The sequence below is a fragment of the Erigeron canadensis genome, chromosome 6, assembly GCF_010389155.1.
Source record: "Erigeron canadensis isolate Cc75 chromosome 6, C_canadensis_v1, whole genome shotgun sequence".
Classification (NCBI taxonomy): domain Eukaryota; kingdom Viridiplantae; phylum Streptophyta; class Magnoliopsida; order Asterales; family Asteraceae; genus Erigeron; species Erigeron canadensis.
This window is the reverse complement of record NC_057766.1, coordinates 33627288-33640351: the sequence shown is the minus strand read 5'-3', so window position 1 is coordinate 33640351 and position 13064 is coordinate 33627288. Positions and strand designations below refer to the sequence as shown.

At 32.1% G+C, this 13064-nt stretch overlaps 2 protein-coding genes across 3 annotated transcripts; one reads left to right on the top strand and one right to left on the bottom strand.

The window, feature by feature from the left end:
* Positions 1-3909: 3909 nt before the first annotated feature.
* Positions 3910-5477, top strand: LOC122603801 (UDP-glycosyltransferase 90A1-like). Its single transcript, XM_043776609.1, has one exon. It carries the CDS (start codon positions 3928-3930, stop codon positions 5359-5361), a length of 1434 nt encoding a protein of 477 aa, XP_043632544.1. The 5' UTR covers positions 3910-3927; the 3' UTR covers positions 5362-5477.
* A 259-nt stretch (positions 5478-5736) lies between these two features.
* LOC122603800 (benzaldehyde dehydrogenase, mitochondrial-like) lies at positions 5737-10040 on the bottom strand. 2 transcript variants are annotated; one of them, XM_043776608.1, is made up of 12 exons: positions 9958-10040; positions 9640-9715; positions 8339-8473; positions 8115-8257; positions 7874-8027; positions 7365-7594; positions 7200-7289; positions 6947-7120; positions 6723-6860; positions 6460-6597; positions 6301-6362; positions 5737-6209 (listed from the first exon to the last, which is right to left on the bottom strand). In XM_043776608.1, the coding sequence occupies exons 2-12, from the start codon at positions 9707-9709 to the stop codon at positions 5936-5938; spliced, it is 1608 nt and encodes a 535-aa protein (XP_043632543.1). In that variant the 5' UTR covers positions 9710-9715; positions 9958-10040; the 3' UTR covers positions 5737-5935. The 2 variants fall into 2 exon arrangements, with proteins under 2 accessions (XP_043632543.1, XP_043632542.1); XM_043776607.1 differs by having other exon boundaries at positions 9940-10026.
* Between the last annotated feature and the right edge of the window lie 3024 nt (positions 10041-13064).

Below are 13064 nucleotides of genomic sequence, written 5' to 3'. Positions count from 1 at the left end.
CCAAATTCTATTACTACAGTCAGAGCTATCTACCGTCAGGGCTCTTTGCAACAAAAAACAAAAAGCACACTGAAATATATATATATATATATATATATATATAATATATATATATATAATACATGGGTAACACTTCAGTGAGAACAATCTTAAAATAAGAACGGTGAGAACACTTAAAAAACATCATTTTGATGCATTAAAAGTCCATAAAACTAACATAATGCATAACTAATTATTATTATTTAAGTGTTTAACAACACATTGATCCGTCAAAATTAAAAAAAATCACGTTTTTGGTGGATGCATCATTTTGAAGAATATGCATCCAAGATGGATGCACAAAACAAAAAACATGATTTTCTTGATTTTGACAGGTCAATGTGTTGTTATACACTTAAATAATGATAATTAGTTATGCACTATGTTAGTTTTATGGACTTTTAATGCATCCAAATGATTTTTTTTAAGTGTTCTCACCGTTCTTATTTTAAAACTGTTCTTATTTGATTGTCTCCCTATATATATATATATATATATATATAGGGACAATCAAAAAAGAACAACCTTAAAATAAGAACACGGTGAAAATACTTAAAAACTACATTTTGATGCATTAAAAGTCCATAAAACTAACATAGTGTAAAACTAACTATTATTATTTAAGTGTTTAACAACACATTGCTCTGTCAAATTAAAGGATGCATATTCATCAAAATGATGCATCCAACAAAAAACGTGATTTTTTCGATTTTGACGGATCAATGTGTTGTTAAACACTTAAATAATGATAATTAGTTATGCACTATGTTAGTTTTATGAAGTTTTAATGCATCAAAATGATGTTTTTAAGTGTTGTCATCATTCTTATTTTAATAGTGTTCTTACCGGAGTGTTACCCTATATAAAAATAAGGTAACACTAATAGGGTAACACTCCGATAAGAACACTTTTAAAATGCACACGATACAAATAACTATCACATATGTATGTATACATGTGTAAACATCAAAAATAAAACTAAAACTAATTAAAGAACAATTAATGTTAAACACATGAACCATTCACATGTATATTACACGTACACATTGACGACATATATATGCCGGCAAAGGCGCAGAGCATATTCACATGCGCATATATACAAAGACAAACGGAAGACTATTTATGAAATTGAAGATGAACAACAGGAAGATCATGAAGACATGTGAAAGTATATATTTGGCGATGAAAACCTTATGAAGATAAGTGTGACAAAATCATGACTATGATAAACATGAGGCAATTAACGTACAGGGTTTGATAAAGACCATGAAGAGACACGTGAACACATGAAAAAAGAAAACCAATTTTTATGAAACGGATGTTATTCACATGCATGTTAAACCTTGGTGGTGTTTCGCGTTTATTTTGGTGGTTTTCCATACAATGTAACAAATATATATGGGCGATGGGAATATAAGGCTGTTAGGTAGTTAAGTTTAGATGTGGAACATTCACATATTGTTTTTTTAATCCATAAAAATCATGGGGCATGTGATTTAATTAAAATTCAACAAATATAAAAAAATTAATATGTGAGGGGTTCCACACCTAAGTTTAGGTGCCAGTACAGCCTTATATTCACTTTTCTCAATATATATTGGTTCATTTTAAATATCTTAATTTGATTTGTTAAGTTTTTGTCTATCGATTTTGATAATAAATATTCTTTTTGTGTTCGTATAATTTATATGGTCAAACCTCAATTATTGTGTATTAACTTCAAGAGGGACCAATTTCTTTAAGCATTCATATTTGCTAGGTGGTTAGTTGTCATAATTTACGAAATTTGTAAATAACACAGACAAGTTTACTAAATCATGTCATCGTTTGGGATTTTAATACACTTTGATCGTTCTTGCTAGGTGGTTAGTTGCATATGTTTCAAAATAAATACTGTATAGTGTATTCATTTCTTTCAGTTTCTAATTAAAGTACATGTTCGCTTTTTAATATATACTTCCCTCGTCTCACAATGTCATGTTTGACTTTTTTTAGTCAAAGGTAAATGGAGTTAAATGAGCAGTTAAGGTCATATAGGGACGTCGTCGATATAAGGATGAAATATCACGACTTTATATTTTGAGTTTTGTATCGAAAACAAGGTATGCCACGAATAATGGTAGGAAAAATACAATTGTAGAGGGTGTCACTGTCCACATGCACCAATCTCTAATATTGCATATCTCATAAAATCCCCGCACTCACAAATGAATCTTAATTTATAAAAAATGGTATCTGAATTTTCATCATATTGCACAAATCATACTCAGGATTTATTAATTACGTCAGTCATATCCAAACTTACCATTTTTCCACTCGAACCATACTGAGACCTAACGTCCGTTAGTTGTGTTGTTAAGTGCCCCAAGTAGATGTATGAAATCTGTAATTTTCGTTATACTTCAGGTGCCATTTTTATAATTTACCCTTAATATTAATATTTTAGTTTATAAAACTATACTTTATTAGTTAGTATTATTTAATAAAAATTAATATTGTTAATGACTTTTATTTAGTAATAAAATATAATTTTATAAAAATTTATTAATATTTATTACAACTTTATAATTATAACTTTATAAATTTATAAAAACTTATTAATATTATTTATAAAAAATTATTAACATTTATTAATAAATATTAATACTTTATCTTTGTAATCTGCCCTTATTATTAATACGTTACTTTTAAAAATTATATTTTATCAATTAGTAATGTTAATTAATTAAAAATATTATTGTTAATGATTATTATGTAGTAATCAATTAAAATTTTATAAAATTTTATTAATATATTATAGATATTTATATTGTTTTAAAATATAACATTTTATTTTATAAAAAAACTGTTATTAGTCTATAAACGATATTATTTTTTTAATATTTAAATTTTATTAAAAAGTATTACATATTGAATTGTGTATCTATAATGATTTTGATAGATGTGTATTTCAATATTTATTTTCTTCTTTTAGAAAAAGTAAATAAAAAGAATGTTTTAATATCTTGTATCACATTTGTACCTACACAACCACCGGTCCACCATGCAATAGTTTTTTTTTTTAAATAAATAATTATGAAGATACGCATTTATCAAAATAATCATGGATCTATAATTCAATATATTTATAGTTTTTAATAAAATACATTTTTTATAAAAAATTAATAACTTTTAAAGAATAGAAAGAATCTTTTATAAAAAGTAAATATTATTTATAAAATAAAAGTAAATATTTTTTAAAAAATATTAAAAGTTTTTTAAAAAAATTATAATTTATTACTATATAAGAGTCATTAGAAATATTAATTTTAATTAAATAATACTAATTGATAAAATATAGTTTTATAAACTAAAATATTAATTATAAGGGTAAATTACAAAAATGGTACCTGAAGTATAATGAAAACTACAGATTTCATACTTGTACTTGGGACACTTAACAGCACAACTAACGGACGTTAGGTTCAGGTTTGGTCCGAGTGGAAAAATGGTAAGTTTGGGTATGACGGATTGACGGGCGTAACTAATAAACCATGGGTATGATTTGTGCAATATGATGGATAGTTCAGGTACCATTTTTGCAATTAACCCTATTTTTTTTTCAAGAATCGTGAAAACTTTGTGAATGAATTTGTTCACATATCTGTTAGCATGTGAACAAACGGTTATGTATAAGGTTTGGAAAACATTTTTATTTTGCAACACATTTTTATAACGTTTCACGTGTGAATGAACTTTAAAAACATGTGATTCATTACATAATTTAGGAGTTTTGACTGTTATTGAAAAATAAGAGGTCTTCTAAATACATATAGTCCTATATATATAACCAATGACAAACATAGCAGAATATATACAACACAACATATACACACAAAAAAAAAAATGCTTTCATCACTTCCTGTTGATTCAACACAGACCCCTCAAATAGTACTGTTTCCATTCATGGCCAAAGGCCACACAATCCCTTTGCTGCATTTGGCCCAACTTCTTGTGGCTCGAGGCATTACGGTCACAATATTTACCACCAAAGAGAACAAGTCTTTTATTGCTAAGAGTCTTGAGAGGTGCCCGGATGGTTGTGTCTCTATTGTAGACCTTCCGTTTGCCTGTAATGTTGAAGAAATACCTCGAGGTGTAGAAAGTACAGATAAGTTGCCTTCTATATCGCTCTTTAGGAAATTTGCCATTGCAACAAAGTGTATGCAGCCTTACTTTGAACAAGCACTTATGAATCTTTCCAATGTCTTGTGTATCATTTCTGATGGGTTTTTGAGTTGGACACTTGCATCTGCAAATAAGTTTGGGATTCCTCGGTTTTCGTTTTATGGTATGAGCAACTATGTAGATGCTGTGAACCGAGAAGTGGGCTTTAACCGACTCTTGTCAGGACCTGAGTCAGATGATGACTTCTTAACTGTGACTAGGTTCCCTTGGATCAAAGTCACTAGGAATGACTATGACGAGCCTTTCAATCTGCGGGATCCAAGGGGACCTCAGTTTGACTTCATAATGGAGGTAGCTATGGCGTCACTGAATAGCTATGGCTTGATTTCGAATAGCTTCTATGAGCTAGAGCCTCTGTTTATATACTATTTAACTAGTGAGGCAAAATCCAAAGTTTGGTGTGTAGGGCCTCTTTGCTTGGCCGAGTCTTCAACGAATGCTGATCAAAAGCCCAAATGGATTGAGTGGCTAGACCTAAAGCAAGCCAGGGGGTGCTTGGTCCTATATGTAGCATTTGGTACACAAGCAGAGATTTCAACACAACAGCTAGAAGCCATATCCAGTGGTTTGGAAGAATCAGAAGTGGATTTTTTATGGGTGGTGAGGAAATGTGAGACAAGTGTTCTGGATGGGCTTCAAGAAAAAGTGGGAGAAAGAGGGATGATCGTACGAGAATGGGTGGACCAAAGGGAGATTCTGAACCACGAGAGCGTGAAAGGGTTTTTAAGCCACTGCGGTTGGAACTCTGTTTTGGAAAGCATCTGTTCAGGGGTACCAATACTAGCATGGCCTATGATGGCTGATCAGCCTCTAAATGCAAGGATGGTGGTGGAGGAAATTAAAATTGGGTTACGGGTTGAAACATGTGACGGGTCGGTGAAGGGGTTTGTGAAACCAGATGGATTAAAGAAAATGGTAAAAGAGCTAATGGAAGGAAAAAAGGGGAAAGAGGCAAGGAAGAAGGTTAAGGAGGTTGCCTCAGCTGCAAAAGAAGCTATGGCAGAAGGTGGGTCGTCTTGGCGGACACTGAATGAACTCGTAGAAGAATTACAAAGTGTTAGAAACTCCAGTAAGAGTAATGGAGTGGCATAGATTTTCTTATGAACGATACTCTCTTAGTGAGAATCCAATCACCATAGTCAAATAAATGTCGCTTGATGTATCAGAATCTAAGAAACATGAGCTTTGCATTTTATGATTTGAACTTATAGGGACTCTCGAGTTATAATCATTTATGATGTAATGTCACTTGGTGGCTTTCTGTGATGATCAATTAAGATTGTGATATGAGTAGGGGTTGGATTGTTAGGTGGGTGTTCTTTGTTATGCTTTAACAACCCAACCCACCCAAGTTGTTTACCTATATAAAACGGTAATGAAGAAATAATGATGCAGTCAGAATTATCCAAAAAATGAACTGTAACTGTTAAAATAAGAGAACATTCAGAGTCAATGTGTGCTGAATGATAAGTAAAGAACTTGTGTTTTATTGAGTGATACGATAGGCTATAAAAAGCATTACAAAATGGCTATTTGAACACGAACTAGATGAAAATCTTCATTATGTTGAAAATGATAACAAGCAATAATATGTCTCTTTGAATCCATATGCATTTATAATCAGAATGCACAAAAGATGTTAAGAACAAAGAAAAGAAGTACATAACTATAGCCATGCTGGATTCTTGAGACGAGTAACGACAGCCTTAACTTGCAGGTAGCTGTTGAGGCTGTAAATTCCCTTTTCTCTACCATGGCCACTCATCTTGTAGCCACCAAAAGGAATTGCAGCATCAAATACGTCAAAGCAGTTGATCCACACAGTTCCCACTTTCAATGCACGGGTTAAAGTATTAGCAGTGTCAAGATTTTGTGTAAAAACACCAGCAGCTAGTCCGAATGGAGATGCATTTGATCTTCGGATGACCTCATCGATATTCCTATTTTATAATAAAACAATTGGTAAATATGAGAAAAGAAAAAAAAAACAGGGAAGTGAACATATACATTCAGGGATTAATCTTAGCTCACTTGAATTTAAGAATCGACTGTACTGGTCCAAAGATTTCGTCTTTTGCTATTAGCATGTCATCCTACTTGAAAGAAACAGGAATATAAATGATATAGATTCGATAAAAATGCACTAAAATATGTCAGTTTTTATCACAGCGTGGTGTTTGAAAACGTTACCTGGACATTTGAGAAAACAGTGGGTTGGATATAGTATCCATTGGAACCAAATCTTTCACCTCCGGTTTCAAGAGTAGCACCGCTGTCGACTCCTGATCTTATGTACTTTAAGATCTTATTAAATTGATCAGAGTCAACCTGAGCATGGACAACAAGTACAAAATATGATCACACTCTAAAGTTTCTCAAAAGGATTCCTACGTAGAAATTCATAAATAAGTTTGAAATGTTTTTTTTTGGGTACTAATTGTAGCAAGCAATACCTGGGGACCTTGTTCAACACCTTTCTTGAAAGGGTCACCAACCACACGTTGCAAGGCTTTAGCCTTTGCTTTCTCTAGGAACTCATCATAGACACGTTCGTGCACAAATGTACGTGATCCAGCACAACAGCATTGGCCCTGCAAATAGCAGCATAGTGAAACCAAGTTAAATTTTCAATCACAAATTCTATTTCTACGTTAGAATAGAAATCTCTGATGCACACCTGATTGTAGAACAGAGCAGCATGTGCCAGATCAACAGCTTCGTCAACATTTGCATCCTCACAAACAATGAAAGGAGATTTACCACCGAGTTCTAGAGACACTGGTTTCAGATTGCTTTTTGCAGCTAATCCAAGAACAATTTTTCCAGTCTCAGTGGATCCTGTGAAAGCAAGCTGCATATATTCACGAAAATATGAGGTTAGCATTGTGTGAATGTAATCTATAAATCCAATTATATATCCTTGTACAAACCTTATCCACCTCCATGTGGCTAGCAAGAGCAGCACCAGCACTCGGACCATAACCAGACACAATATTCAACACACCAGGAGGAAGTCCTGCCTGTTAATCATTTGATAATAAGAAACCTAATTGATCTTACCAGACACATTTAAATGTTATAAATACAAATAATACCTCATGGAAAAGCTTTGACACGTAGAGGGCAGATAATGGCGTCTGTTCAGCAGTTTTAAGCACTACAGTGTTACCGCATGCCAATGCAGGCCCAACCTTCCAAGAATACATCAGAAGAGGAAAGTTCCATGGTATTATCTGGCCTGCAACGCCAATCGGTTCATGCAATGTCTGAACATGATGCGGCCCGTCAGCCTGAACTGTAAGGCCATGAATTTTATCGGCCCAACCTATGAAATAGTAACAACAGTAAAAGCACCAAGATGGTTAATTTTTATAGGAAAAAGTATAATCTAACTCACAAGGACATAAGCAACACCAATTAGTCTTTTCTATGAAGCTATAATTATATACAAATGAAGTGAATCAGGTTAACTGTGCTCAGATGTTCTATGTCGATTCAGGAATAAGTGAATAACAATTTTAACCCTCGAAAATTTTGAACTACTATATGTGATCCAGTTTTGTTTTCTCAGTTCCTCCATGTGAATGCAACCAAAACTACTCACCAGCATAATACCGGAAAAGACGAATGAACAATGGTATTTCATCTGAGGCTGCCTGTTCATATGGCTTCCCATTATCCCAAACTTCAAGAGCTGTTATATCATCGGCATGCTTCTCAACCAAATCAGCAAAACGCAACAATATCCGAGATCTTTCCTGGTGAAATATATGAAAAATGACATAATGATCCAAAAAGCAGTTAACAGCAAGAACCAAGGAATATATTGAAAACCATCAGCTTACATAAGCTGTCATTTTTGGCCAGGGGCCTTCATCAAATGCTTTTCGTGCTGCAGACACTGCACGATTAACATCTTCAACATCTCCCTCAGCTACATTGGCAATAAGTTGCCCTGTTCTTGGATCCAAGGTTGGAAAAGTCTTTCCTGTGCCAAAAATCATTCAATATCAGTTCTTTACTGGAAAACACAATGGATTTGCACAAACACAACCTACGACTTATATACCTGAAGCTGCATCCACAAACTGTCCATTGATGAGGAGCTTGGTATGTTCAACCTTGACAGGTGGAGTTATTGGTTCCTCTAAAGCAGCAGCTGTACTAAACTTAGTGATCCTGGTCCCTCGGCCAGAGTAACGACCTAATTAAAATTATGCCATTAATCATCAAAATCAGCTGCATACAACAACAATGACAAAAAAAAAAGAAGCCTGACTAACTAACCCAATATAGGTAACGCTTATCGGATACATATACATGCATTAAACACAAAGGAACACAAAATAGTTCCAACCGAAAGATTAGAACAAAAAAAGGTACTAACATTTTCCATACAGCCAAAATGATACTTCTTCTGCTATTGATGTCACAAAATATATTACATAAAGGTTCTACGTGTTGAATTATGCAACATGAGCCTGCTTAGCTCAGAGTTCAGAACATCACAGATGCAATGCGATGGTGGATTTGGCTGGATGTATTATATTTCTTTTTTCAAAACTTTGAAAAGTCAGAATTTTTAAAATTAATCCAAGGAACACATTACACCAACTTTTTGTTGTTTTTTTCATTTATCAGCTTACAAAAATTAGGCAACTCATGGTGGCATATCTAACTTTAGATCTTTTACTTTAAAGAAATAAGAATAATCTGTATGATGGGTACGTATTAGCAGGGCTCTATAATTAGAGGTTGTTTGAGAATGCTATTTTAAAAAGATTATCTGACTATTGCGGTTGTATTATGAAAATAATTAATAATAATAATAATGAAAAAGAGTGTATAGAGATAAAATGCAGTTTTAAAAAAGCGAAACACCATTTTAGATACCCAAAATCTTTGTAATACCAAACACCTCCTAGTGAGGAATGTTATTTTGTTTTCTTACATATATATAAAAAAGCAGCATGGTTGGATCAGTGGTAAACACCCTTGCCTCTGGAGACAGAGGCTATGGGTTCGATCCTCATCCCATGTAAAGGTTGGAGGGCCTTTTCTACCATTTAGGTAGAAACGGGAAGCAGCCTCTCTACTTAGATAGAGGTAAGGTCTGCCTACATCTTAACCTCCCCATACACCGTCGAGGTACTGGGGCTCAAAACCCGCAGAAGGCGGCACTTACTTAGTTAATTTTATAATATATATATTGTAGATTATTATCTACAATAGATCATATCTAATATATATCAACAAGTCAAAACTAAAGAAATAAATAAATGATACCAAAAACAAGGAAGATATGATCTTCATTGTTAAACAAAGAAAAACAGAACTGATGATCAAAAGAAAAACAAATAATAGTAATACCTAAAGATGATCGTAAGAAAATAGGAGCGTGAGATGAGGAAAACATAGATGACATTTTCCGGGCAGCCATTTTTATCTGGAAAAATATATATAACAATAAAACGATCTAACTAGTGTGATGTATATAAATGTATGTATGTACGTATGTGTCATGTGAGTGAGTGTGTATATATAGGAAGGATTATCAAATTAATAGTTGGAAAATTGTCAAAGCTGATGATGCAATCAGGATAACTAGATAAACACTAAAGAAAAAAGATTAAGTGAAAGAAATAATAACAATAATAATGATAAAAAAACCTGTTGGAACACACATACACGATGACACAGTAGTAGCAAATGCAACTATGCAAATGGTTATAGACTACGTATGTATATATGCGCACCCAAATCAGTGTTGAAAAGACAAATGCACCCAGTGTGTAAAATGAGATATATGTATATATTTATAGCATATTATAAAACATTCAATTATTTTTAATTTTTTCTTCACTAAATTGTCGCTTTTTATTCTTTCCATTATTTTAAAGATTTTCATTTAAAATATCTATATTATTTATTTAAAATAGTTATAGTTATCTTTAATGAAGTTAATATATAAAATCTACCATTAATTCTTAAATAACTATACTACTCTATTACATTAAATACTTTTACATCAACAACCACACCGCTACCATCATCGTGCCATCCGTTACTACCATCATTACACCTCCGTATCGTGTTGGCTATGACTATAAAAGTATGTAAATGCTTTTTTTCAAGTCAAGTTACATATTTTCTTTCTTTTTTCTATCTTTTCTTACTTCTATATTAGTTTTTAATGTTGTTTTTTTTTTATATTTATTTTTGCTTTTATTTCTTTTAAATAAAAATCCATTGAAGAAAAACAATTTTTTTTTTTCATCATCCATGGCGGTGCCCTTTAGTTCATGCCGGAACCATATTGATTAAAGGCGAAGCCTATCAAGTTGATCACTGATTACCCTTTATATCTATCGTTTATTATGAACTATCACCCTAACAACTACACCTTATTGATACCTTTAAGAGCGGAACTCGTACTGTATTTTTATCCAAATTAAATCAGTTTTATTTTGAAAGAAATAATTAGAAAGAGAAGGTAAAAAGAGAAAAGGAGAAAAAAAAAAAAAGAAGGGAAATGTATGATTAAGATCTCATTTCTAATTTTTTTTGTTTTGTTTTTATTTGATTACAACCTTATAATACTTGTACTTTTTAATTGTCATCCTTCGGTTTTATAAGAATTAACTATAACTAGAATTTTTATCCGGACAACGACCACCGACGCGTCAAGTAAACATACATCTAGTATTACTTAAAGGTTTGGACACTTAAAGTTTACTATAAGGGGTAGAAAGTAAAACAAAATGGGTGGTCAAAGTTGAAAAAACCAAAAGTTTGATGATAAAAGTTAAAGATTTGATAATTAAAGTTAAAACCCCAAAGTTAATTGATAAAAATTAAGAACTTTAAAAGTAAACTATATTTAAGTTTGTATAAAAATAAAAATGTTAGACTTAAGTTAAAAACCTAAAAAGTTAAGTGATAAAAGTAAAAAAGTCTAAATGTATACTATAGTAAAAAAAACGAAAAAGACAAACTTGCTGACGTCAACTGACGTAAGCACCGGTACGGTAGCTAAGATCTCCCTTCTTTATTATATTAGAAAAGTTAGTATAAGGCTGTTATGCACCCAACTTGGGTGAAAAACCTCTCACATACCAATATATTAATATTTTGAATAAATGTTTGGCCCTCATGATTTTTATGATTTTAAAAAAAGATGTAAGAGGTTTTTCACTCAACTTAAGTGACTAACAGCCTCATATTCTCTTCCCCTTATTATATATACATATAATATGTAATTTGATTACTTCAACAACCATTCATGATGCATTATATATGATTTATCATTTTGTCGTATAGGACTAAAATAGCCATACCACCAGGAATAGTCGACACAGTTAGTATGCCAAGTTATACCCGTGTAATAGACATTAAACTGGACTTTTTCTTTTGATTTGACATTTTGACTGTTTGATATAGAGAATAAAGTTAGTTGGATATATAGTACACCATTTGTTACTTTTTAAGGTAAATTTTTCTATTTTTAGTTCTAAAGTTCTAAACTCGAATATAAAACGTAAAACTCGAATCTTAATGATAAATCCCAAGATAAAAAAAATCTTAGCAATATACTATCACTAATCACATTATGATACATCACTTATAAGTTTGGTACACAATAATGGAAATTTTTGTGAAGGAAGCTTCATCTAAGGCACGTGAAGTCTAAATTTGACATTTTTGGTGACAATAAGTTTACACTTTTAACGTCACATTTGACTGTTTAATATAAAGAAAAAAGTTAAATGTGTAAATGTAGTACCCATTTGTTGGTTTCGTCATCTAAAAGTGTAAATCTTTGTCATGCCGTATAGAAGCTTCTTCATTACTCGAAGTCTAAATTTGGCATTTTACTTTTTACTACTCCGTATAACTTTAGACCATTTGATTTTGAGCATTACATCAAGAGCATGAGGTATGAAGGGTTTTTACAAAATTAAAATTCTACTTGGGTAACTGCCTCCAACCCCCACCCCACCCGTCTTCTTTATTAAAATTAAAAGTTTGATATATCTAATTTACTCACATCTTAATACATTCTTATTTTCATTTTTTAGTTAAAAACCTCAAAATATTATTGTCACTTATTCTTAATTTTCTTAGAAGAAATCGCAACCACTAATTTTTTCTCTCTACTCAAATCTCAACCACTCATTTTTTTCTCATTTATAAATCATTTATTCATCTAATTCATTCAAAATCTTTTATCTCAAAAACCGTACATCGATATTATATGGATGTTCTTAAAATTTCATGCTCTTTCATTAGAGAGGTCATTTGATATACTTTCGACAAATTTTTAAATCCGATGGTTGAGTCCGTACAAAGTATTTGGCTATCACACTCTATGACCTATCACACTCTATAACATACTTTTGAAAGGTGTTCTATTTGCTCGTAGTTCCCGTTTGATACCGGATTAAGCAAATTTTGGGTTTCGTCATCCCCACCATCTCACTGTCGCAACGCGCGAGTACTTTATCTTGTTACGAGACATTCAAATCTTGCATATGACATTTCTTATTCTTAGTTTTTTTTCTTTCAACTATTACAAAATGAAAAGAAATAGCGTTTTGTGTTTTGCCGTTTTACAACTATAACATATGAAATGATGAAAACAAATATGATATTAGGGGCAAGGGTGTAGCGCCAAAGTTTTGGCAAATTGGCTAGTTTGGCAAGTTGTCGACGAATCACAATTTGCCACGTGTTGTTGCCAAAAACTAGCCAATACAAGTGGTGTAGCAAAGAAATTGCCAATTTGAAAACTAATA